The following is a 24,068-nucleotide window of genomic DNA, read 5'->3' on the forward strand; positions in this document are numbered from 1 at the left end:
AATTGATCTGAAAATTATTTATGTACAACAAATAATGTCTTTGTTCATCTCATCTGTTGTCGTACTAGAGCGGCTCCAACTACAGGAGACAAATTCCTTGTGTTTTTGACATACTTGGCAAATAAAGATGATTTTGATTTATGCCAGCGACCTATAGTGACAGCCTGAAAAATTAAATGCTCTTCCACTAAATGGCAGAAGGTTTTAGGTGTCTTATATCCATCCATCCATTTTCTGAGCCGCTTCTCCTCACTAGGGTCGCGGGCGTGCTGGAGCCTATCCCAGCTGTCATCGGGCAGGAGGCAGGGTACACCCTGAACTGGTTGCCAGCCAATCGCAGGGCACATAGGAACAAACAACCATTTGCACTCACAGTCATGCCTACGGGCAATTTAGAGTCTCCAATTCAGGCATGTTTTTGGGATGTGGGAGGAAACCGGAGTGCCCGGAGAAAACCCACGCAGGCACGGGGAGAACATGCAAACTCCACACAGGCGGGGCCGGGGATTGAACCCGGGTCCTCAGAACTGTGAGGCTGACGCTCTAACCAGTCGGCCACCGTGCCGCCCGGTGTCTTATAATGTGAATAAAATGTATATAAACTGAAAGGACTTTAAGCACAAAATAAATATTAAAAAGTTTTTAACTACATCTAATACAGTTTCAGTGGTAACTTGACTTACGAGATAGATATATTCCAAGCTCATCACTCAATTTACTTGTATTTCAAAATTTCATGATAGAAATCAATTGAAATGCCATTAATCTGATTACAGTTCATTTAAATGTTCTTTTATTATGTTTTATACAATACAGTGCTATTTATTTAAAAAGGGTAAACAAAATATTGTGGCGGATTAATGACTAATAAGTCACCGAACCACTCTAAATCTGATATAGTTTAAACCATTGTCACGATACAACAAATAACATTTATTTTCCAAGCCAACAGTGATGCCGGCGACCACACGCCGTGCGCGTCCACGTCCACGCACCGTGCGCGCTACCCTTCCTGCGGAATTCACGACAGGAGGCTGAGGTCGCCCCACGAGGAAAATAATGAACAACAAATTTGACGCGTGAGTACATGAACATTTCTTTCTAGCGTCTGCAGCCGTGGAGGTTTCCACTCGGGGCTTGGAAGTAACTTTGATGAGTGTTGCGTGTAAAACGAGAGGCGTGTCTGTCGAAAAGCATGCTTTTTTTTTTTTTTTACATTTTTATGTATTAAAACGTGCAATGCGAAACAATAAACCCAGACGAGTGTGATGTATAGTTTCACACTACTATCCGAATGATATGGTGACACCCAATACGACTGTGCGTCATATTATCACGGGGAACTTTCTATGTTGTTAGCTTTAGCTTAGCACAGGAGGAAGGTGTTGGCCGCAAATCCACGGAGCGGTAGTTGTTGAGTGGCCGGGGAAAACGCGTGGAGGCTCGGCGTGAACTAGACGCCCACTGCTGCCTGAAACAGCGAAGAGGTAGCTTGCAAAATGACCAGGGCGAACTCTGGGGATGGTTTAAACAGAGGTGTGCACATACCTTCCATTTATGCACCCATAGTCGTTGGCATTTAATTCTTAAAACTACTGTTTATATCTTCTTTCAAGTACTATGTCGTCATTTTTATCTTTCCAGTTACCAATGTTGTGCACTGATCCAATCAAATTAGGCGTCTTGTGATATGTGAAAGAATCACTGCCTAAGTTCATTCAGTTGTATTTAACTTTCAAGTGCAATACATTTGCATTTAATCTTTGGCAAGTCTTTGTCTTTAAACGTTTATGAAGGTTATCATTTATTGAGCTGTCCAAAACTGCATTATGTCACAGTGGCTTCAAATAATATTAAAGTACTTTTTAGGATACACACTTTAGGTTCTCGGTGTAAAAAGGTAACCACTGAATTGTACAATATTGCAGGCAGCTGGCTCATGTTTAATAAAAAAAAAAAAAAAAAAAGAAAACTGCAGCTTCCTCTAATGCATATTAGTCATTTCAACACACCACGAATGAGGTTATGCAGACTTGTGCCTGCAAAACCGCTGGGAAGACTTTAGAATCTTTAGTCATAACGCTGTGTAGTGGGGGACAAATTTGTGAGTGTGTGTAATGTGAGCTCCGTTCGATTGCCACCTACGTGCCTTAAGTTAGGCTTCACCGTGTCAAGTTCTGTCGATAGACCCTGAAGCTGCGACGCAAGATAAACTGACATTACCCCGGAGCTTTCAAATAAACGCGGAATGCAAAACAAGTGACGTTTGTTTCCATCAACTCCAGTCTGAAAGATGACGACAGCGGTGACCACGACCAGGAACAAGGCTCACCGAAAGATGGCGACAAGGAAAAAATTGAAGACAATGACAAGGAGCAGAACTCCACAAGGAAAAAAGTAAGTTTTGATTTGTTAAACAGTTGCTGCACAGAGAGCCACCAAGATTTGCACATCTGAATGACAACGGATGATTTATGAGCTTTTAAACAGAACCCAGGCTAAGGCCAGATATTGTGGCTATGTTGTACGCATTCACACAGAGACACAGCATCCCTCAATCAGAAAAAAATTAGATGCATAATGGCATCAGTGCCAGCCTCTTGTGTAATTTGTAAAATACGTTCAACACAACAGGGCACAGGAAGTGATCGTGCGTCAAACCTGTCACAGCACTGCGGATTTCCCCGTTGGAGAGTAAATTGGTCCTCAAGTAACATAAAATGACTTAATTGATTAATTAAGAGCAGAATGCCAGCACTCTACTTTTGATGTAATTAAAAAAAGTATAACTTTCAATAAAGCGATTTCAACTTAACAATATGCTAGTTCACATCTAGGTTAGAGCACCACCAATTCTGGTAAAACTGTGAAAATCAGTGCAGTCTCATTGCTCATTTCAAGGCAGCTACATTAAGTGAGAGAAGTAATTTACTGATAACAAAGAATAAATGAGGGATTATGACAAATGGAAATATGGATAAATGAAAACAGTGCATTAAGGAAGCAAAACTGAGGGACTGTTATTTAAAGCTGAATTCTATGCAAAAGCTGGTATTTTAGTGGGACTGTTTTATGCTAAATTTACACCCAAGGATAGCTAAATGCAACAACTGTTTTTTTCTGATAAAGGAAGTTGGACTTACTCTCTGACGAGAAGGAGATTTTCATTGGGAAGGATGTACATGAGATACAAATACAGGAACCTATAGTTTGTGGATGGCTGTCTTACAAGAGCAGCAGCAAGTGCTACAATGCATCTGGCATATATTGCAAACAATGCCTTCCTTAGTATGTCTGAGCCACGTGAATTTGTTGATGCGGCTCTGTATTTTGGGGAAACTGTAAAGATTGGGAAAAGATGTTCAAATCAGTGACAAATGATGGCGTCTCGGTAGTTTAAACTTTTTAACTGCTTGTTATTATCTGCGCTGTTTCACCTGCATTTACGAGAAATCTCTAATCAGATGGTGTGACGCTCGCGTAATACACCTTTTCCAGAGAAATTGGGCATGCTTAGTGAAGAAACAAAACAGTATTTACCTGTGTGAAAAGCCACAAAATCAGCAGACACATTTTCAGTAGGAAAGAAAATCCGTCATTTGCGGTTCTTCTTCTGAAAATGGTTTTAGGAGCAGTTTTTCCAACTGTTTATGCGTCACAGTGAGGTTATTGTGCAATTGCAGTTCAAAATAACACTAAAGCTGGTAAGATAACCATTTTTATGATGTTAGAGCTTTTTGAGCCAAGACCAACCTAGTGTTTATACACAACAGTGACATGGTTGAAAATGCCAGCTTGTGCAGCGCTGGTGACACTGTCTTGCGTTTACAACCACATTATCTTCCTGTTCTTCTTTTGTTCTTCCATAGATGGTGATTCCGGGGGTGGGTGAGCACCCTCTTCAGTACAACTACACATTTTGGTACTCCAGACGGAACCCAGGGAGGCCAGCCAGCACTCAGAGCTACGAACAGAATATCAAACAGATCGGCAGCTTCGCCTCGGTCGGTCATACCCTCTTCAGCGCATATTCAAAGTTGTTTCCTCCTTTAAAATCCTAGCTCAACTTCTGTAGCACACGTCCTCAATTAGTTTCCTCTACTGACTCTAATATTGACGCTGTCACGTCTAGTTGGGGGGATGCATTTTCCCAATTAGATACTGTCTTTTTCCCCTAAGGAAAATGACTCCTGTAATTATCTCAGTTCATAAATGCCGTTGATCACACGGAAACATTAAAAGTGGTAAAAGAGCAGCACCTATAGAAGCATGTAAACCGTCTGTTAGTGTGTTTTCTGGGGAGTTAGACACCTTTAAAGTTCAGTCCCAGTCCCAATGATGGTCCTTCCATATTGTATTTTGTTGTAAACTACATTTTCACTTGGGCTACATTGTAATAGATATTTGAATTAAGAATTATTTATTGTTGGTAAACAATGGTGGTGGTAAATAATGAAACACAGCCACATTCACAGTTAAAGGAGGGTGTGCACACTTGTGCAGGGAGATTATCTGTTTATTTTTACTTTCCCATGATTTTTATTTATTTATTTTGTATTTGAGTTGTACATGTTCTTGACACATTAATGGTGGAAAATGTTTATAAATTATTTATCTTGGTCATGCTTTTTTATATCACAAAAACATGGCATTTGAACAGGGTTGTGTAGACTTTTTATATCCAGTTTATAAAAAATAAAAAAAATGGATTTAGGGGTGCATAATGTATATTTTCGTTAAATGGCTTAGACTTTTCCAGGCAGTATCAACTTTTTTTACACGTTCTGTCTCACCTCTGTCCATGTTGATGAAGGTAATCTGCCTTCCTGATGATGTCATACATTTCTCCCCAAGGTGGAGCAGTTCTGGCGTTTCTACAGTCACATGATCCGACCCGGCGACGTAACGGGCCACAGTGACTTCCATCTCTTCAAAGAAGGCATCAAACCCATGTGGGAGGTGAGAGTGTCTTGTTTTTTAGATTGTGGTAGGATTCAATACAATTCTAATCTGACTGTTTGTGTGTAAAGGATGACGCCAACAAGATGGGCGGCAAGTGGATCATCCGTCTGAGGAAAGGTCTGGCGTCCCGCTGCTGGGAGAACCTGATCTTGGCCATGCTGGGAGAGCAGTTCATGGTTGGCGAGGAGATTTGTGGTGCTGTCGTGTCTGTTCGCTTCCAGGTAGTCACACAAACACACGTATAGGAAGAGTGCAACACTCTATTTTTACATGTACCATTATACCCAGAGTGACGATTTATGTAGTTTCACCATTATAACTACAATGCGTTCTGCGATTAAAACAACTTTTTCACACCTATGCGCTCAACCGACACCTTGTTTGGTCTTTGCTGCATGCAGGAGGACATCATCTCCATTTGGAACAAAACAGCCAGCGACCAGGCCACCACGGCCCGCATCAGAGACACACTGCGACGAGTCCTCAACCTGCCCCCCAACACCATCATGGAGTACAAGACGCACACAGACAGCATTAAGTATGTATGTCTCCCACCTCTTTTTATTACCTCTATCACACACCACACATGCATGCACATACTTTATAAATTTTTACTCTTATAATTGGTGCAATGGAAACACAAAGCTAAGTTACTGATTCATCACTCAAGTCATTTATCAAACAGCCTTCCAATATTGTCCAGGAAATAGAAGTTTTGTCTTACAGTGGATAACGTACTGTTACACTTGTATGTTCAAATGAAACTTGGAGACATTGTGAATTTTTTTTCACTGTAATTTAACACAGTTCCCGGGTGTTTTAATACCACGTGACATGCTTTTGTCAAACTACCCCAAAGATAAAGAATTACAGCATAATTTAAACCCCTTTTTTAATAGCTTCCCAAAACTTTCCCTGTTTTGATACTCTCATCAAAATGGCCCCGCCCATTCTACTGCAACATAAGGCTTTCGTTACCATGACAACCGGGGGCAGAGCTAGGGGGTTGTGACTAAGAGAGTGGTTTCTATTTGTGGAAGTGTAGCCCCTGAGTATGTGGGGGCAAAAAAAGCTAAAGCTAATAAAATCATTTTTACTTATGGAGGCAGCACTTCCTTGTCAATTAGTGTTTGGATCCATGCATGCAGTGTACACATCGCCAAATACAAATACCCCCTACCCCACATGTCAACAACTTGGCCGAACATTCGAGTATGTGCCAGTTAGCAGAAGCTAATGCTGATGTTAGCTCATGCTAATTTGTGCTAACACTGCACTGTTGCTTACTTTCTTCGCTTCTATTCAGTCCACTATCTTGGAAATAGCCGATCTTTGCCCAGCCTAGCTTTCAAGTCACGGGCGCAGAAATTTGACATGGGGCGGGCGGTATTATGTAAATTTGTAAATCAAAGTCTGGCAAAATTCACGACGCTTGGCTCGCAGGCCCATTTTTAGAAATAGGCCGATAACAAAAGATTTACTGCCTTGTTTAATTTCACACCTGATGGGTAAGCAGGCATTCCAGAGACACAACTATTGTATCCAAACAATTACAATTAAAAGTCACATTTTCATAGTATGTCCCCTTTAATATTTATATGTCATATCTGCAACAACATGTTAAAGGCGGGAAACACACTGACCTCTAAATGTGAAAAATTGGCATTATTAAAAAAAAAAAAACATTTGGTAATGATTAAAAATGTTGCCCCTTAATTTTTATTGAACAATTATTAGACCTTCCACCGTCTAAAAATTACAATAATATACAAATTACAAATAAACCTTGATTAATAGTGTTTGAGAAAAGAATTAAGGACTCTAATTTCCACCCCTACTACAAAAATTCTCCTCACTTCTACAGGCAACTCCCACATTGGATTATTAGTTATTCATCCCCCAAATGCATCTCTTTTTTGTCTTATTATTGTATGTTTTCACAATTATGTTTTGTAGCATATTGATATTTGTTTGTGTTGCATATACAGTACTGTTTCTCCCAACCTTTTTTGAGCAATGGCACTTATTTTACATGAGAAATCCCACGGCACACCACCAAACAAAAATGTCCAAAAGTACATCTAGTGGTACCTCTACTCTCGAGAGCCTCAATGAGTCTTTCGAGCCGTCACAAGCCAAAATTTTTAGTTACGAGCGAACTTCAGCTACAGCCACCACAAGAGTTAAGTGTAAACAAAAGGTGCAATTAAGTTACTGTCATGCTTTCACATGTGGACAAGGAGAGTCACAGTCGCCAATGCTCTTTCAGCTGTTTATTGAATGGGACAACAGTCAAACACCCAAAATACAAAATGAGAACACGCGCAAGAAGCTGTTGTAGACCACAACTCACACAGACTAATTAGACAACCCTACTCAAGCTTCTGATGTTACTTACTAGACCACGCTCTTGAAAGACACATACCCAGCACTCAAATGCTACAGTACGTACACTTAATAAAACCAGTCTATTTCTTTACAGTGCTGCTTGGCTTTATTGACATGGGTAACAAAAATATTGGGGTGTTTTTTTTGGCAGGCTAGAACAGAGTAAAGGCATTTCAGTTAATTTCAACATGGAAAATGATTTGATATACAAGTAAATGAGTTACAAGCTTGGTCATGGAACAAATTAAACTAAGTAAACTATAGTCCGTCATGTAGGGCTGAAACGTTTAATCAAATAATTTGATTACAAAAAAGTCTGAAGCCAAATGTCGGCCTCTAAGCTTTGCAGTGATAATTTTTCCAAACATACTGATGTTACTGCAGACTCACGCAACATTCCTTGTAGAAATACGTGTCGCGATTGTGTTGAGCCAGGAGCAAAGAGTGTGTAAAAGACTGACAAAGTTCAGTTTGGGATCATTTCACACTTTTATAAAGAAGATAACAAATTGCAATGTGTCACTGCGAAGCAGAATTAACTAACGTACCACAAGAGTACGCCTATGATCGCCAACACACGGTATCGATGTTAGCTAATTTAATATAGCCTACCACTGCAAATTAACAAAATAAAGACATAATAAGCACATGCATACTAAACATACATAAACGAGCTGCCACAACCATTGTTGGGAAAGTTACTGTACGTTGGAATTGTAATTGGTTACAATTACAAATTACCCTGTTGAAAATAAAATAGTAGTATAACCATTTCAATTACTTCGTCAAAGTTATATAACTAATTGCATTTGATTATATTTTGATCACTTAATTTTGAATGAAAAATACAAATTAAAAAAGTCAAATTATAAAGATGAAACTGTTCAAAAGTTAATGTTCTTTTATGTGTTAAAAGTTGTCATTATGAGTCTAAACCTTTCTAAATCTTAGACAAATAGATGGCACCCCACGGTGATGCTTCAAGGTCATATTTGGAAAAATCCAGTGCCATGAAAAAGTATTAGCCCCCTTCTGAAATTCTTATTTTTGCATAGTTTCCCCCTTTAAGATCATCAAACAAATGTAAATCTATCCATCCATCCATCCATTTTCAGAGCCGCTTATCCTCACAAGGGTCACAGGAGTGCTGGAGCCTATCCCAGCTAACATCGGGCAGGAGGCGGGGTACACCCTGAACTGGTTGCCAGCCAATCGCAGGGCACATATAAACGAACAACCATTCGCACTCACATTCACACCTACGGGCAATTTAGAGCCTTCAATTAACCTACCATGCATGTTTTTGGGATGTGGAAGGAAACCGGAGTGCCCGGAGAAAACCCACGCAGGCACGGGGAGAACATGCAAACTCCACACAAGCGGGACTGGGGATTGAATCCCGGTCCTCAGAACTGTGAGGCAGACGCTCTAACCAGTCGCCACCGTGCCGCCACACAAATGTAAATAGGAGGGAAAAAAAACTATTCAAAGTTATCTGCTGTTGTGTAGAAAAAGTAATGGTCCCCTAAACCTAATAACTGGTTGAGCCATCCTCGGTGGCAACAAGTGAAATCAAGCGTTTTCTCTAACTTGCAATGAGTCTTTCACATCTCTGTAGAGATATTTTGGCCCACTCTTCCTTGCAGAATTGTTTGAATTAAGCAATAATTTAGGGTTTTCAAGCATGAATGGCCTTTTTAAGATCATGCCACTGCATGTCAACCAGATTCAAGTCTGGATTTTGACTGGGCTACGCCAAAACCTTAATTTTGTTTTTCAAGCCATTCAGAGGTTGACTTGCTGGTGTCTTTTGGATTGTTCAGCTTGCAGTCACAAATTGATGGCTGAACATTCTCCTTTGGGATTTTCTGTTAAAGACTGGAATTCATGGTTCCATCAATCACAGCAAGTTGTCCAGGTCCTGATGGAGAAAAGCAGCCCAAAACCATCACACTACCACCATCATGTTTGACTGTTGCTATGATGTTGTTTTTCCGAAATGCTGTGCTACATTTATGCCAGATGTAGTGAGACACACACCTTCCAAAAAGCAATTTTTTCTTATCTTCAGTGCATAGAATATTCCCCCAAAAGTCTGAAAGGAATCATTCAGAAGTTTTTTTCGCAAAATTAAGACGAACCTTTGTTCTTTTTGCTAAGCACTGTTTTTTTCCTTGTAACTCTGCCATGGATGTCATTTTTGCCCAGTCTCTTCCTTATTGTTGGTATTGTTGTTGTTATTGCCTCTTAACTGAGGCAAAGGAGGCATGCAGTTCTTTAAAAGTTGTACTGAGTTACTTTGTGGCCTCCTGGCCTCATTGCTGTTCTCTTGGGGTAATCTTGGTAGGCCGGCCACTCCTGAGAAGGTTCACCACTGTTCCATGTTTTCTCCATTTGAGATTAATGGCTCTCCCTATGCCGGCACGGTGGGCGACTAGTTGGCACATCTGCCTACAGTTCTGAAGACTGGGGTTCAAATCCCGGCCCTGCCTGTGTGGCGTTAGCATGTTCTCCCCGTGCCTGCGTGGGTTTTGTCCGGTTACTCCGGTTTCCTCCCACATCCCAAAAACATGCATGGTAGGTTAATAGAAGACTCTAAATTGCCCTTAGGTGTGAATGTGCGTGCGGATGGTTGTTTGCCTTGCGATTGGCTGGCGACCAGTTCAGGGTGTACCCCAACTTTCTTCGGAAGATAGCTGGGATAGCTGGCTCCAGCAGGCCCACGACCCTAGTGAGGATAAGTGGTACAGAAAATGGGTGGATGGGTCTCCCTATGATCCGCTGGAATCCTAAAGCTTTAGAAAAGGCTTTGTAACCCTTTCCAGACTGATAGATGTCAATTATTTGATTTCTCGACTGTTCTTGAATTTGTTTGGATCGTGTCATTTTGTTGAAGCTTTTTTAGATCTTTTGTCCAACTTGATTTTGTCAGACAGGTTCTGTTAAAGTGATTTCTTGAATAAACAGGTCAGAAGGTAATTGGGTTTGTGTGATCAGTGAAAATTAACCAGAAGTTGTGATTAGTCACAATTAATTCATGATTTAACAAAGCGGGTAATTACTTTTTCACACAGGGCCAGGTAGCTTTGAATAGTTTTTTCCCTTAATAAATGAAATTATTTAAAAACAGCATTTTAAGTTCACTTGGTTATATTTGTCGGAGATTTACATTTGTGTGATGATCTTAAACATAAAAGTGGGGAAACGTGGCAAAAATATAAGAATTTGAGAAGGGGGCCAATACTTTTTCATGGCACTGTATGCCATGTTTGAGACTACACAGAACGGCACATGACCAGAGAGAGCCAATCACAAGTGTGTGCTTTAGAAGGAGAAAGTTATATAAAAGAGATTTTGCAGTTATTTTTCAAATGTAACTAAAATTGTAATCATGGAAGTTTCCAAAAGTAACTAATTTACTTACACATTTTCTACCGGTAGTATAATGGAAATACAATTACATACATTTTGTAATTAAATTACATAATGTTGTTACATGTAATTAGTTACTCCCCAACACTGGCCACAACTGACGCCCAGGCATTAAACAAATAATGGCTAATGGTTGGCCAGTTAACCTGAGCTCGCAGCAGCCAACTCTAAACTCTCATTCGCTGACTCCCACATCATTCACCAGGTCAGGCCCCACGCTGTCAAAGTTACAGATATTATAGTATGGAACATCAGGATGGCAACCCCATGTGGACAACAATAATACCTGCACCTCACGTACACATTTTTGTTTTGTTTCATAATGCAAAATATTTTTGTTATCCAATTAATCGGTAGAATAATTGATTTAAAAAAATATTCAATAGCTGCAGCCCTAGTCAAGTCAATGTACCACAGTATTTCCATTTCTAGTTTTGAAGAGTTGATGAAACTAATTTCCTAATTTACACACTAGGTAGCAAAACTACACGATGCGTAGTAGTCTGTGGCTGTATATGTTGAAGTAAACTCGTGGGAATCTGGAATGATCTGTTGCTCGTTTGCAGAGCCTGGGAAGACTTCCATGGTCTGGTGAATGCTAGCGGTGGACGTTAGCCCTACTGCCGCCACAGACCTCTGCAAGGTTGTCAACCGTTTCTTTCATTTGCGCCCACCTGTTCATCCAATTTTGTAACGCAGCACTATAAAGCGCGCTTGTCGCATCTTTGCTTACAGGTGTGTAATGTAATGTTGCTGTGGTGGATGGCGAGGGCATATAACGTGTCCGGGTGGGGTGGAGGATACCCTCTGCGTGGATTAACCGAGCGAAGGCCGGGAACAAGAGACGGGAAGAGCATTCCTCCTTTTTCTCAGCTCGGGAGCGGCCAGAAAGCCCTTTGAGCAGAAGAGAGAAACTTGCATTATTTTTTTAACTAACCAGAGGACCGAAGCCTCTGATATATATATATATATATATATATATATATATATATATATATATATATATATATATATATATATATATATATATATATATACACACACACACACACACACACACACACACACACACACACACACACACACAAACACTTTTGTGGACTGGTGGTGTTCAGCTATTTGTTCAAAAGCTGTTGACAAAAATATTCTTGGCTAAATACATCAACCCTTTTTCCACTTTCATTGTGTGTGCACATCAGATGACTTGTTCTACTGCTTTCGGGACTCAAACAGGGTTTGTGGTAGACGTTATTTTAATACTGTACTGTATTTTAACGACAATTCCTCTGTTCATTTCCAAATTTCTGCTGTTAGTGTATACTGTATATCTATAAAGATAGGTCATTAAAAATTTAATCAGCAGTGATTTGCCTTCTCTGGCCTGGAAGTGGAATTCTAAAGGAGGAGGAGGGGGAAGATATACATATAGATATACATATACACTGGGCATCTTATGAACCGACTGCCACGCTGTTCTTAACTAGTCCAAGGAATGGACTATGCTTTAATGTCGTGGACGAGCTAAAAAAACAGACGTTCTCTGCTTTTACTATTTTGTAGTCCATGAAATGAAGCTGGGCATGGAATTCCACAAAAGTTTTGATTTTTTAAAAAAAAATTATAATTTTTTTCTCCATCTATTGGAAACTCAACATAGCAAAACTGTAAGACCACCAGTGTTCGGTGGTGCGGTGACGGGTGCTGTTGTGTAAAAGGAGAGAGAGAGGTGCGATCGAGATGTACGCTTGATGGATAAAAGCAATAAATTGAAAAATATGCAGCTGCTGCTAACAAGTGTCTGTGTCTTTAATACTTAAATGCTGGAGCTCTGTGGACTTTTATAGTCCCTGTAAAGTTAAAATGTAAATTTGACAGTTGACACACCACATAGAAGAGTGTTGTTAACACTGCCAAATTTGAATGATTACAAAAATTGTATATAAAAAAACAGTGGCGAGTCCACTGAATGTGCTGAAACCATGTCCTGCGCAGCATTCAATCAAATACCACTTCTTCCACCTGGAAAAATTAATATTTGGTCTTTTAGTGTCTTTTTTTTTTTTAATGCCTTCACATCAATACAAATCTGACTGGTGAGCCACTCGCTTAACAAGCAGCAGTTTCGCTAATATAATTTGCAAATATTCTTCCTAAAAGAGGCTTAAAGATGTTGATTGCCACTACCAGTTGGAGTTTACTGTCAAACCAACCACAAATTTAAGCGACTTAAACATTGTGTATTTGAAACAACCATAGCCTCCACAGAGGTGGGTAGTAACGTGCTACATCTACCCAACATTATGGATATATTGGATGTGTCGGAGTAGTTTAAATACACCATAGGTTTTACTTTTACTTGAGTATTTATGTGAAGAAGAATCGATAGTTTTACTCCGTTACAATGATGGACATCCCGCTCGCTACTTTTATTTATCCATTATTGGGTGCACAATCTATTTTTTGACTCCATCTTTGACTTCTGTATAAGGACACCGTTGCGCCAATCAAAGTGTCATTTGACTTACAATTCACCAATCAGAGGGCACAAGCCAGTCACATGACCGCACATAACCCCTTTGTGGGCCAATCAAAGTGACTCATTTGGGGTGGGGGGGGGGGGGGGTGGCACACCTGTGAGTTTTTACAGACTGAAAAAAAAACTTTCTCATGAAGCTCTTAAATTGTGACTACCCAAACTTGGAAATTTCAGCCCACTTCTAACTTGAGAAAACACACCTTGCGGTAAGTTGCAGATGTTTCTATTGTTGTTTTGGCAGTGTATCTGGCAACATTAGCGTCTTCATTCGGTCGTTTAAGTGAATAAAGCAAATAATGTTTCTGCAGGGCCCAATGCACGCGTTGTTGGTTTTTGGGCAGGTAAATTGAAATGGCGGCAGGTGTGTGTGGACTCCCATATGTTATTATTTTTTATTTTACTTCATGGTTGTGCTCTGATTTAAAAAATAATAATAATAATCAGAAGTTACTCACAAGTTACTCTTTACTTGATCATTTGTTTTTCCACATATTTAGAGGACTACTTTTGACTTTTACATGAGTCATATTAGTCTAAAGTAACAGTACTCTTATTTGAGTACAATATTTGGATACTCTACCCACCTCTGAGCCTCCAGCAAACATATAATGAAAAACACTCCATCCAGCTACACAGATAACCAACATTTTCAAAGTGAATCTGAACATCTGAAAGTATGTTTGATAATAGTTTTGGATATACGTAAGTGGTTGAAAACTCAACCACCTCTAGTTGTAGCTATTAGCTGAGACCGATGTGGTTGAATTGGAGTATGCTCGTCGTTTGTTCCTGGTCAACGGCTGCACCCTGGTCCCCCGCCCCCCGAAAATGGACAATAGCTAACATACTTAGCGCATTCAAATTTGTGTTGTCACAGCCCGCAACCTTGCACCAACTTTAAGAGCTTCCACAGTAATGCATGAAAAGCCTTTTTCATCAGCGCAGTGCACTGTGATGCCCAGACCCAAGGCCCATGTGATTCAGCTTGCTTTTGAAAAGGATCTCACTCACAAATTGCAGTCTGAGTGGAAGGATGCAGCGTTGATGAGAAGGTTCAGCGTGGAGAGACTGTCCCTCACCCTATTTTGATATACAACTCAAAGTAGGTTCCAAGTGTGTGTGTACATGTGTTGGCAATGCATGTGTCTCTGTTGAGCCACTAAACCGCACTCGTTGTGGTGCTGTTTCAGTTTGAGAGATGCTGAATGATTTGTGGATCATTGAGACTGCCAGACTGGTGTTTGTAACTGGTCATACTTGCTTTTTGTTGGTTAGGTTTAACATGATGATTATGTGTGTCAGTGCTTTGGAAAGTACGCTATAGAAGTAGTCCCCAACCACCGGTCCGCGGACCGGTACCGGGCCGTGAGACATTGGTTACTGGGCCGGAGAGAAAGAATGACCAATTTATATAATTTCTGTTGTATTGCAATTCACGTCAATGTGTTTTATTTTGAAAATTGTCCGGATCTTCTCTGCCGCAACAGCTGCGTGTCTCAAATGACACGTCGAGACTGCACAGAACGCTTCCGTTTCCGGTCCCAACCGGCTCTAATGCTTCTGTTTCCGGTCCGAGCGGGCTGGCTAACGGCGGCAGAGCTCAAAGGACGAAATCATTTCATAAACTAATTCAGTTTACTGAAAAGATTAGTTCTTTTGAACGAAACGTTCGCGAACGAAACAACACTATATCAGGAGTCCTACTTAAAATCCGGGTTTATCGCAACAGTTAACTCTCACGCGCCAAGTCCGCTTCGATACAGTCGTAGGTTGCTGCTCGACACAGGCAGAACTACTTTTACGGAGTTAAAAGTCTACTCTCATTGAGGAGCTATGGAACTGCAGTCTGGCCTGGCTGCCTACAACAACTCCGACACTGAGCTATAGGATTATCAAAAATATGAAGGCTACCGTCTGTAAGGTAATAATAATTGTGCCCCCTACATGAATTTTATGTGCCCCCCTCAGGATGGAAGTCTGGCGCAAATGTTAATGTGCGTTTGTACACAATACTGTACTCTTGAGTGCAACCTTTCTAGTTAAAATACATTTAAAACAAAAATTTTTGGAACGTAACCGCTAACGAGAAAGACAGGGCCTTCCTGCTGCAAGACAGAAGCTCATGAAGGTGGGAGGCAGGGGTAAAGTGAGTGTGGGAGAGAGAGAGAGAGAGCACACATTTAAAGGCACAGCACGTGAATGTACTACTATGTGTTAATTGCATTTGGTTGTGCAGTGTTTTGGGATAAGAGCATGGTCACAGAACGAATTAAATTCATATCTGAAGGCACCGATGTACTGTCAAACGATTGTCCACTTTACCCATGATTCGTCATCCTTCAGCTCATCTCAAAGAACATGTAATTCTGTAAAAAGATCAAATGAACAGGGGTGTTAATCAGCGTGTAGCGTTGGATATCATTTCAAGAAAAAAATGAATTGGATAGCTAATCTTTTAAAAACAGGAATGGGCATAATATGCATAAATCATTCGTTCTCAACCGGTTTGCTCTCTAAAGAAGTGAATTTAATGACGGCTGTGGGAATTGTAACTCCCGCATGAAGCGTAATTTCTCTTAAAATGCACTGCTCTTCCAAAACATGAGATTAAAAAATATTCAGAAAATGTTTCTTTCCGGCGGCACGGTGGACGACTGGTTAGAGCGTCAGCCTCACAGTTCTGAGGACCAGGGTTCAATCCCCGGCGCCGCCTGTGTGGAGTTTGCATGTTCTCCCCGTGCCTGCGTGGGTTTTCTCCGGGCACTCCGGTTTCCTCCTACATCCCAAAAACATGCATTAATTGGGGACTCTAAATTGCCCGTAGGTGTGAATGTGAGTGCGAATGTTGTTTGTTTGTATGTGCCCTGCGATTGGCTGGCAACCAGTTCAGGGTGTACCCCGCCTCCTGCCTGATGATAGCTGGGATAGGCTCCAGCGCGCCTGCGACCGTAGTGAGGAGAAGCGGCTCAGAAAATGGATGGATGGATGTTTCTTTCCCAATTAATCAGTTAATTGACTGTTAAGGTTCTGCATAGTCAGTCTAGGTAATATAGCCAAATTCTCCTTCCATATATAAAAACATTCTACTTTAACCTTTTTTTTTTTTTCCCTCGAAAACACGCTTACCAGTAAGAATGTGGCTGCCAGTAGCAACAGTTTGGTTTGTGAATCCATGTCAAGTGGCACTGAAACATTAAAATAGATGCACAAATACAAGTGTCATCTATCCAAAACTTGTATGAGCATATGAACAAATATCTAATATAATAAATAAATAATATCAAATATCAGCATCTGCATTAGAGAAACTCACCCTCCATCCCGAAGTATTCATGGTCCATGTTATGCTCTTGCTGAAAGCCAGGCCACTTCTTCCATATGGTACCAATATTCTCACCGATATTGGAGACGATCTCATTAAAACACAACAACAACCAACAGTGACAATATATCTGGTTTGTTTGCTTAAATACTTGGTTTTAATGAGGGAACGATACCTGGAATTGCTGATTTGACAAGCAGCGGCTAGGGCAACATGCGCTCTGAATTCGGACCGCAGACAATCCCTGGAAGTCTTTGACTTCAAAAAGAGGCGTGAACATGCTCCACCTGGCCACACAGGCCCACATACACACAGAGACACAAAATAGTGACTCAGAGACGGGCTGTGAATTTGGTACCTGAGCTTTCAAGTGGGGACTTAATCCACCTCTTAATACCACCACTGCCGTGTCACAATTATAGAAACCGTCAATACTATACAAAAACCCAATATAACAGCATGTAACTGTGACACGTTCATCTGGAGCAGTTCAGAATCAATATTTATCTGATAACGTGACCAAAGCAGAAAACATTTATATAAAATACATCATATTTACCAGAGATGCTGATTATTAAATGTATGAATGTTTGCAGATTGCTACAGATGTTTTTTGCTAGTGGAACTTAGCCAGTGGTGGGAAGTGACAAAGTACAAATGTTTAGTTACTGTACTTAAGTAGATTTTGGGGGGAATTGTCTGTAGTGTATGTAGTAATGCGGTCAATTGATGAATTTTTAAAATACAATTTGTCACGCTATTTCATTTTGATCACAGGCGCCAAATATACCACACATAGTATCACATTTTGCTTTGAGATGGTATTTTAAACTTATTGTGCTTCGATGGAAAGAGACTTCACTGCAGGACTACATAAAAATGATCTTTTTTTTTTTTCCCCCGAAAGTCCCATCGGGGTGACTGAAGCAAAATTTGCCACCGAGCAGACCAATTGGACTCTCCTCACTCATCTTTGCACTGGCATAAGTGTTAACCTGATCACTGACCTTATAGCAACATGCATTTCAGATATCCATCCGCGGTTAAGGTAAAGGAGTGTCAATGGTCAATATAAACTGTGTTAATACATGTTTAATGTGATAGTTTTTGTGATTAATCATGAGTTAACGCTTTCATTTTGACAGCCCTAGTACATATTTATTTTTCTCACAACTTTTTACTTTTGCTACTAATCCCCCCCCATTTGAAAACAGGTAATTGTACGTTCTACTCCTTACTTTGTCACAATAAGGTGGTAAAACAAATGACATGTTGTGAATAAATGACATGGAAGAAGTATTAGAATTTAGTTTGTAAACGTAGGTCAGTGCTTGTGATAGTGTTTAGGCCACCACTGGAAGAAAGACTATCTCCTTGCGGAACCCTGCAGCGAGCGACCTGGCAACCACGGGCGCCGGCGTTGATGCTTGGCTGCTCCCATTTTCAGCTGTCATGATTCCGCAGCACCAAAAGTGTTGTTTTCTCACTGTCACAGGAGTTCAAACTGGGACAGGCTTTATTGTGGCACAACGGAGGGAATATTTATACCAAGTAGATCATCCAAATCACCGCCAGCTCTGCCTTAATTAGACATCCGGCGTTGCTTCTGGAAAACTCTAAAATTGACATCCAAAAAGGCCTGGGCGGCCCAGAGCTGGCCCAAGGCATAAGCGGACTGAGCACATAATTAGGGCCCAGTGGCCACTAGGGGGCCCCCGAGAGTAATTAACAGTCAACAGAGCCTGGAGTGTTGAGGATGAACAGAGTTTTTAAAAAAATTTGAATTAGTGGTTTATTTTTTAATTTGTTTTATTTTTTCCTCAAGCTTTTGTTCACTTACATCCTTATTAAAGTATTTGCTAAACATGACATGTTTTTGTACATCTTTTGTTATTTTTCTGTCTATTTTTTGCTTTACTTGCACTACAAATAATTGTTTTCATTTTGCTATTGCAATTTAAAGAAAAAAAAAACAAATAACAAAAAAAATAATAATAATCACCCTTCTGCATTCTATCTGTGTGTACACTCATGGCTGACAACAAGGCGCTCGAAAGCAGCACCAGCCCAAAGCCCCGGTACACACGCTGGCTGTCACATCTTCCTTTTTTTTATTACCCTCGCCTTTCACCTCTCCATGACGTACTTACACTCACAGCCGAGGCACTCTAAAGCAGCAATGCATAATGTATTTAGAAACAAATCTCTGAATTCACTTTACAAGGACTTTAACATAACAATGTTTCTTCTTTTCTTTTCCTTTCGGGTTGTCTCGTTAAAGGTCACCACAGCGCGTCCTTTTCCATGTGAGCCTATCTCATGCATCCTCCTCTCTAACACAAACTGCCCTCATGTCTTCCCTCACTACATACATACAAACATAACAATGAAATAAAAAACAGTAGTTAGTAGTTCATAGCAGTTTTTTTTTTTTCAGAGGCGAGTATTCCACCAATTTTAAGTATGATTCTGTTTGTTTTCAAACATTTATTTTTAGATAGTTTTATTTAACTTTTATGTGCAATAAACTTTCATTGAATCATTATTTAAATACTGTTTTTGTTTTTTTCTCGTATTTTTAAGCACAGTGTTATTTTTCAAATTGTGCAAGGTTTCAGTGACTTACAAAACATCAAAACTAAGGTTTTTTTTTTTTTTTTTTTTTTAGGAATAACACCTGTCTTGTTTTTAATGAACACTACTGTATTTTAATGTTGGTCATGATGGTAGTACTTGGAGAGTATTTTTTGGGGTGGTGCCTGATGTAAAAACTTCAGAATCACTGGCCGACTAGATGTTATGCAGTATCCCATTTAGTAGTTTATCACTTGGCAATGTTGTGTAACTCAATTCCAGTCCACTCTTTTTAGATAAAAAAATTATACATGGATAAAGACATGTTAGGCTGACAATAGGATAATGTAAACAACACTCCCAAAGCTGCACAATTGCAGCACTACTGAACAATCAATAATTAATATTTTGGGCAGGAATAGAGGGACCAAAAATCTAATTTTGCTCAGCAGTGCGGGCCATCTTTTGCCTGGGCCTCAAATCCGATTTAGGCTAGATAAAGAATGAATTATTTTGGTGTTGCCATCCTCCCATTAGTTAACTTTCCCATTAGGAAGGAAGTCACATTCCTTCCCTCTCAGTTCAGTGCTGTCAATTGTGGCTCCACGCAAACAGCTGCTTAGTGCTAGTTTAGACCACTGCGCAGCTGTGTGGCTCTCAGTTCTATTTCCTGCTCTGAGAGCGACACGGAAAAAAGCTCACATGACACGTGCCGTCTGGGGAAGTTGAAATAACTGTCTCACCATGAGCGCAAAAGGCTTAAAAGCTTAATCCAAGCATATTATAAATGATGTCGTAAAGAGAAAGGCCGCAGTTGTCAATGTGGCTAAAATCAATTTGCTCCATGCAAGTCCGCTATCTTAGTGCTAACACATATTGTAAAAAACGCCATAGACGGGTTAATGAAACTAGCGTTGATGTAATTGTAACCTTTTAAGCAATGGATACTTGAACAAAAAAATGATGCAGGAGCACATGCATACAGACAATATAACACTACTCCCAGCCAAACGTATATTTTTTATTCCCTGCGAAAAATGCAGCTGTTGGCCACGGCGTGCACACCAGAAGGAGCAGCACAATGTCAATGGGCATTCAAGTATGAAATCATGATGTACAAACAATTAAATTCTTTGCATTCTGTTTATGTTATCACTGTACAGTATGCTTTTATGAAGAACTATACATGTGTGTTTTTTTGGGGGGGGGGACTGGAATGGATTAAAGGCATTTTCATTTATTTCAAAAGGGAAAGATGATTTGAGATAAGTAGTTTGAGTGAAGAGCGTAGTCATGGCCCAAATTTAACTCATAAGTCAAGGCTCCACTGCAGTAGCTCCGGTGTGGCCTACCTTTGGTGCACGGTGCCAATGAGTTGCTTCTGACCCGTGTAGGCGCTTATTTCCATGAGGCAGCAGCCCAGGCAGCAGGCGTCAATCCTGAGAGGTCTGTCGAAGTAGAAAACCTGCTGCCCTCGGTGGTCGAAGCCCTGCAAGGAGCAAGACCGAGCTGGACCACAACACTGAAGGCACACACATGAACTCTCTGAAAGCAAGGAGGGAAACGGGAAGGAAATTATATCAGGTTAAAAGCACATGGAAATACATGTGCGGTTGTGTGTGTTAATACGGCTGGGATTGCATTTATAAGTGGGGATGGGAGGGGTGGGTTTTTGTATTTTTCTGCTATTTTGTCTCTTTTTATCTCTGTAAACACGTGTTGTGTTTTTAATGTGTGAAAAGTGCTATATAAATTTAGATTTTGATCTGATTTGATTTACATGTGTTGCAGCACTGCTTGTGTTCAGATATCCATTGCTTGAAGGGTGACAACACTGCCACATAGAGAGTGGATTTAGATTTCGTATGTGAGCCCCTGTGCCTATGGATTTTCCCATTGTATGTTAGCATTCAGGTAGCGGATTCGATGTGGTTGCTTTAAATACACAGATGTTTAGTTTGACAGTAACCTTTAGCTGAGAATGGTACTAAACAGCTTGAATGGTCTTTTTTGAAGAATATTTACTAATTATTTCTGCCAAACTGCCGCTTATGTGAAGTGAGTTGAGTCACCTGCTGCCATAGAGCGCTCGTATGTCAAGTTTGCGTTCAGAAAGCAAAAAGTCAGCTGATCGACGGGTCGTATCTAGGAAAATTCACAAGTCGGGTATGTGAAAGCATGACTGTACTATTGATGAACCTCATGTGAAGGTGGTTTGTTTGCGTTGAATAATTTAAACACTGCATACATTTTATGTAACATAGGTTCATGATTACGTACATGCTAGATCAGGGGTGTCAAACCCATTTTTGTCACGGGCCACATCGTGGTTATGACTTCCCTCGGAGGGCTGCTACAACTGTGAACCCATATAAATGAAAGATTACCTCATATACTGTAATTACATACAGTATACACAACTGGTACATACAGTTGATGACTAACCAGTTTTGAAATCAGAAGCCTATAAAAACATGTTTTTGACTATTACATTTCTTTTCAAAGTGGGATTGGTAACAAAAAAATGCTTGCAAATATCTCAATGGTATTACACCAGAACACAACCAATTTGGATTTGCTTTCGCGGGCCACATAAAATGATGTGGTGGGCCGGATCTGGCCCCCGGGCCACCAGTTTGACACCTGTGTTCTAGATGGATGTATTTGGTGCTTTATGATCCTGGCATTTACATGCAATTATAAACCCCTTTTAGAGTGGGCATCATTTATTCGCGGATTTTCGGTCTTTGCGGCAGGGGTCGGTCCAATCCTCCACGAATAGCGGGGTTTCACTGTGCACACTAGTACTTTTCTTAAAAAAATAAGGACATTTCTAAGTGACACCAAACTTTTAAATAATAGGATAGTTCAGTTGTGTGATGGTACCTTCCACAGCCACAAACAATTGTGATCTGCTGGCTCCTGTGCCAATGCTGTAGATCCTCTGTGGAACACACTGTGGACCTACAACAAGGAAGCATTCACTTGAGACCTGACCTACAGACACATGCTTGCAAAAAGTGGACAGCACTCACCCTGAAGTTGTGGTCTTGCATTGATATGAAACTGACTGACTTCATCCAAGACACTCAAAGAGTTTGACGAGCCTCCTGCACCCTCCTCGCTCCTCAGCAGACCTGGGACCAGTTTGCCAGACATTTGGAGAGGTTTGCATCTGGGTGAGTGAGGGTGGCACTCGCACACAGGACTGCATTTGTTCTGGAAGGCTCGGAAGATCATGCGAATGTGATTCTCTCGCTCCAGTCGGCCATAGGGAAGCGGTTGATTGGTCACGGCGGACATGGCAGAGATACCTACAGTACAGGGACATATACTGTACCTGTAATGATATTTGAAAAATCTCACGACACACTACCAAACAAAAATGTCACAAAAATGATATACAATGAAATGATAATTGTCTCAATTTACTCAAAAATTTTATTTTGCAACTTTCTTTTCACAAGAGTGGATATTTAAAAAAATAAAAGTATTATTAAATCATGTTCTTGTAACTTTCATTTTTTTTTTTTATAATAGTACCACGCTATTCACATAACATTGTTATTTTTGCCTTCTTATTCTAATAAAACTAGATTTTTTTTTGTAAAATTATTATTCTACAATGTTATTGTAAATTTCAGTTTTTTTGTAACACAAAAAGAACATTTTCCAATTAAAGTACGACCACATTGTCGTATCTTTTTGGTTTTCTTGTCATAGGTGTACTTTTAAACCCCCTTTTTTTGCAAGTTGCTCCTCTCATGTACAGTAATGCCAGTTTGAACCACCGAGACTGAGGTTAAGACACCATTAATGGCTGTAGATTTTCATCCAATATCTACAGCATACACCCATTCACCTTGTTTGTAAATTTGAAACAAAATGGTGATGCATTGTATGTATAGTTAATTTGTAAACATTTATTTAAGATACTATCACTTTTTTCTGGAAATATTAGGACCTTACTCTCGTAAAAGTAGACCTTTATCATCGTAATATTACACATTTATTTGCTTTAAATTTTCATTTCACTTTTTTGTCCTAACATTACAACATTCATTCTGGAGCCTATCCCAGCTATCTTCGGGCGAGAGGCGATGTAAACCCTGAACTGGTCGCCAACCAATCGCAGAACATTACAACAATTTTCTCGTAATATTATGACTTGCTATATGACATCTTTATTGTCAAAACTTTACAATGTTTTTCCACATATAGGGTAGTACTTGGAAATTTTAATTTAAAATCATCTCGCAAACGCTCATCATGGCTCTTGTTAGGCTTTGCCAAATCATGTGCATAGATGCAAAGAATCACGAAACAATATCATTTTCATCTCCAGACGTTGTGCCCTAGATGAGTTTGTTGACATTCTACAACACTATCATTAATCAAGTTTGTAGCATTGTAAATTCTAAATCCAGACATTAATCTGCTACACGAGCATTAAAAGTGAAGTAGTGTAGTAAAAAAAAAAATGTTTTTAGAAGTTCCTTCCTTACCTTCAATGGCCAGCCTCCTTCCTTGTTACAGAAATATAATGTAAGTGTGAGAAGGACCAAACTAGCTGTGTGTCCATGATGTCAAGACTGGGTTCCGTTTGTTTAACACCAACCTTCTTGTCCCTCTGTGTGTGAATATTCACGTAGCAATGTTTGGCTTAGTGACTGTGTGTCTAAAGATCTGCTTTCCCACCTCTGCTGCCATGCCAACCACCCGGATCTGCCTTTTGTAGGGCCAGAAAGGCACCACTCAGCCGTATAATTGAAGTCCTGCTTACATAGGTGGGGGGCACTATCTCTGTTTGTTGGCGGTAGGACAGTATCTCTCTATCTGTTAGGACTTGGCTTG

General features: G+C 40.2%; 2 protein-coding genes across 5 annotated transcripts; one reads left to right on the plus strand and one right to left on the minus strand.

The window, feature by feature from the left end:
- Window positions 1-923: 923 nt before the first annotated feature.
- On the plus strand, window positions 924-12,576 carry eif4e2 (eukaryotic translation initiation factor 4E family member 2). 2 transcript variants are annotated; one of them, XM_061796861.1, is made up of 8 exons: window positions 924-1,079; window positions 2,286-2,397; window positions 3,870-4,004; window positions 4,855-4,959; window positions 5,031-5,183; window positions 5,364-5,504; window positions 11,349-11,425; window positions 11,518-12,576. In XM_061796861.1, the coding sequence occupies exons 1-7, from the start codon at window positions 1,060-1,062 to the stop codon at window positions 11,382-11,384; spliced, it is 702 nt and encodes a 233-aa protein (XP_061652845.1). In that variant the 5' UTR covers window positions 924-1,059; the 3' UTR covers window positions 11,385-11,425; window positions 11,518-12,576. The 2 variants fall into 2 exon arrangements, with proteins under 2 accessions (XP_061652845.1, XP_061652844.1); XM_061796860.1 differs by having other exon boundaries at window positions 5,364-5,500.
- A 2,855-nt stretch (window positions 12,577-15,431) lies between these two features.
- LOC133489484 (phospholipid scramblase 1) lies at window positions 15,432-23,853 on the minus strand. Of its 3 annotated transcripts, none has more exons than XM_061798618.1 (8): window positions 23,720-23,853; window positions 22,250-22,528; window positions 22,101-22,178; window positions 20,567-20,759; window positions 16,816-16,927; window positions 16,632-16,731; window positions 16,445-16,503; window positions 15,432-15,684 (listed from the first exon to the last, which is right to left on the minus strand). In XM_061798618.1, the coding sequence occupies exons 2-8, from the start codon at window positions 22,515-22,517 to the stop codon at window positions 15,658-15,660; spliced, it is 837 nt and encodes a 278-aa protein (XP_061654602.1). In that variant the 5' UTR covers window positions 22,518-22,528; window positions 23,720-23,853; the 3' UTR covers window positions 15,432-15,657. The 3 variants fall into 3 exon arrangements, with proteins under 3 accessions (XP_061654602.1, XP_061654603.1, XP_061654601.1); XM_061798619.1 differs by having other exon boundaries at window positions 22,250-22,554; window positions 23,720-23,837; XM_061798617.1 differs by lacking the exon at window positions 23,720-23,853 and having other exon boundaries at window positions 22,250-22,673.
- Between the last annotated feature and the right edge of the window lie 215 nt (window positions 23,854-24,068).

This window comes from Phyllopteryx taeniolatus, chromosome 14, assembly GCF_024500385.1.
Source record: "Phyllopteryx taeniolatus isolate TA_2022b chromosome 14, UOR_Ptae_1.2, whole genome shotgun sequence".
Classification (NCBI taxonomy): domain Eukaryota; kingdom Metazoa; phylum Chordata; class Actinopteri; order Syngnathiformes; family Syngnathidae; genus Phyllopteryx; species Phyllopteryx taeniolatus.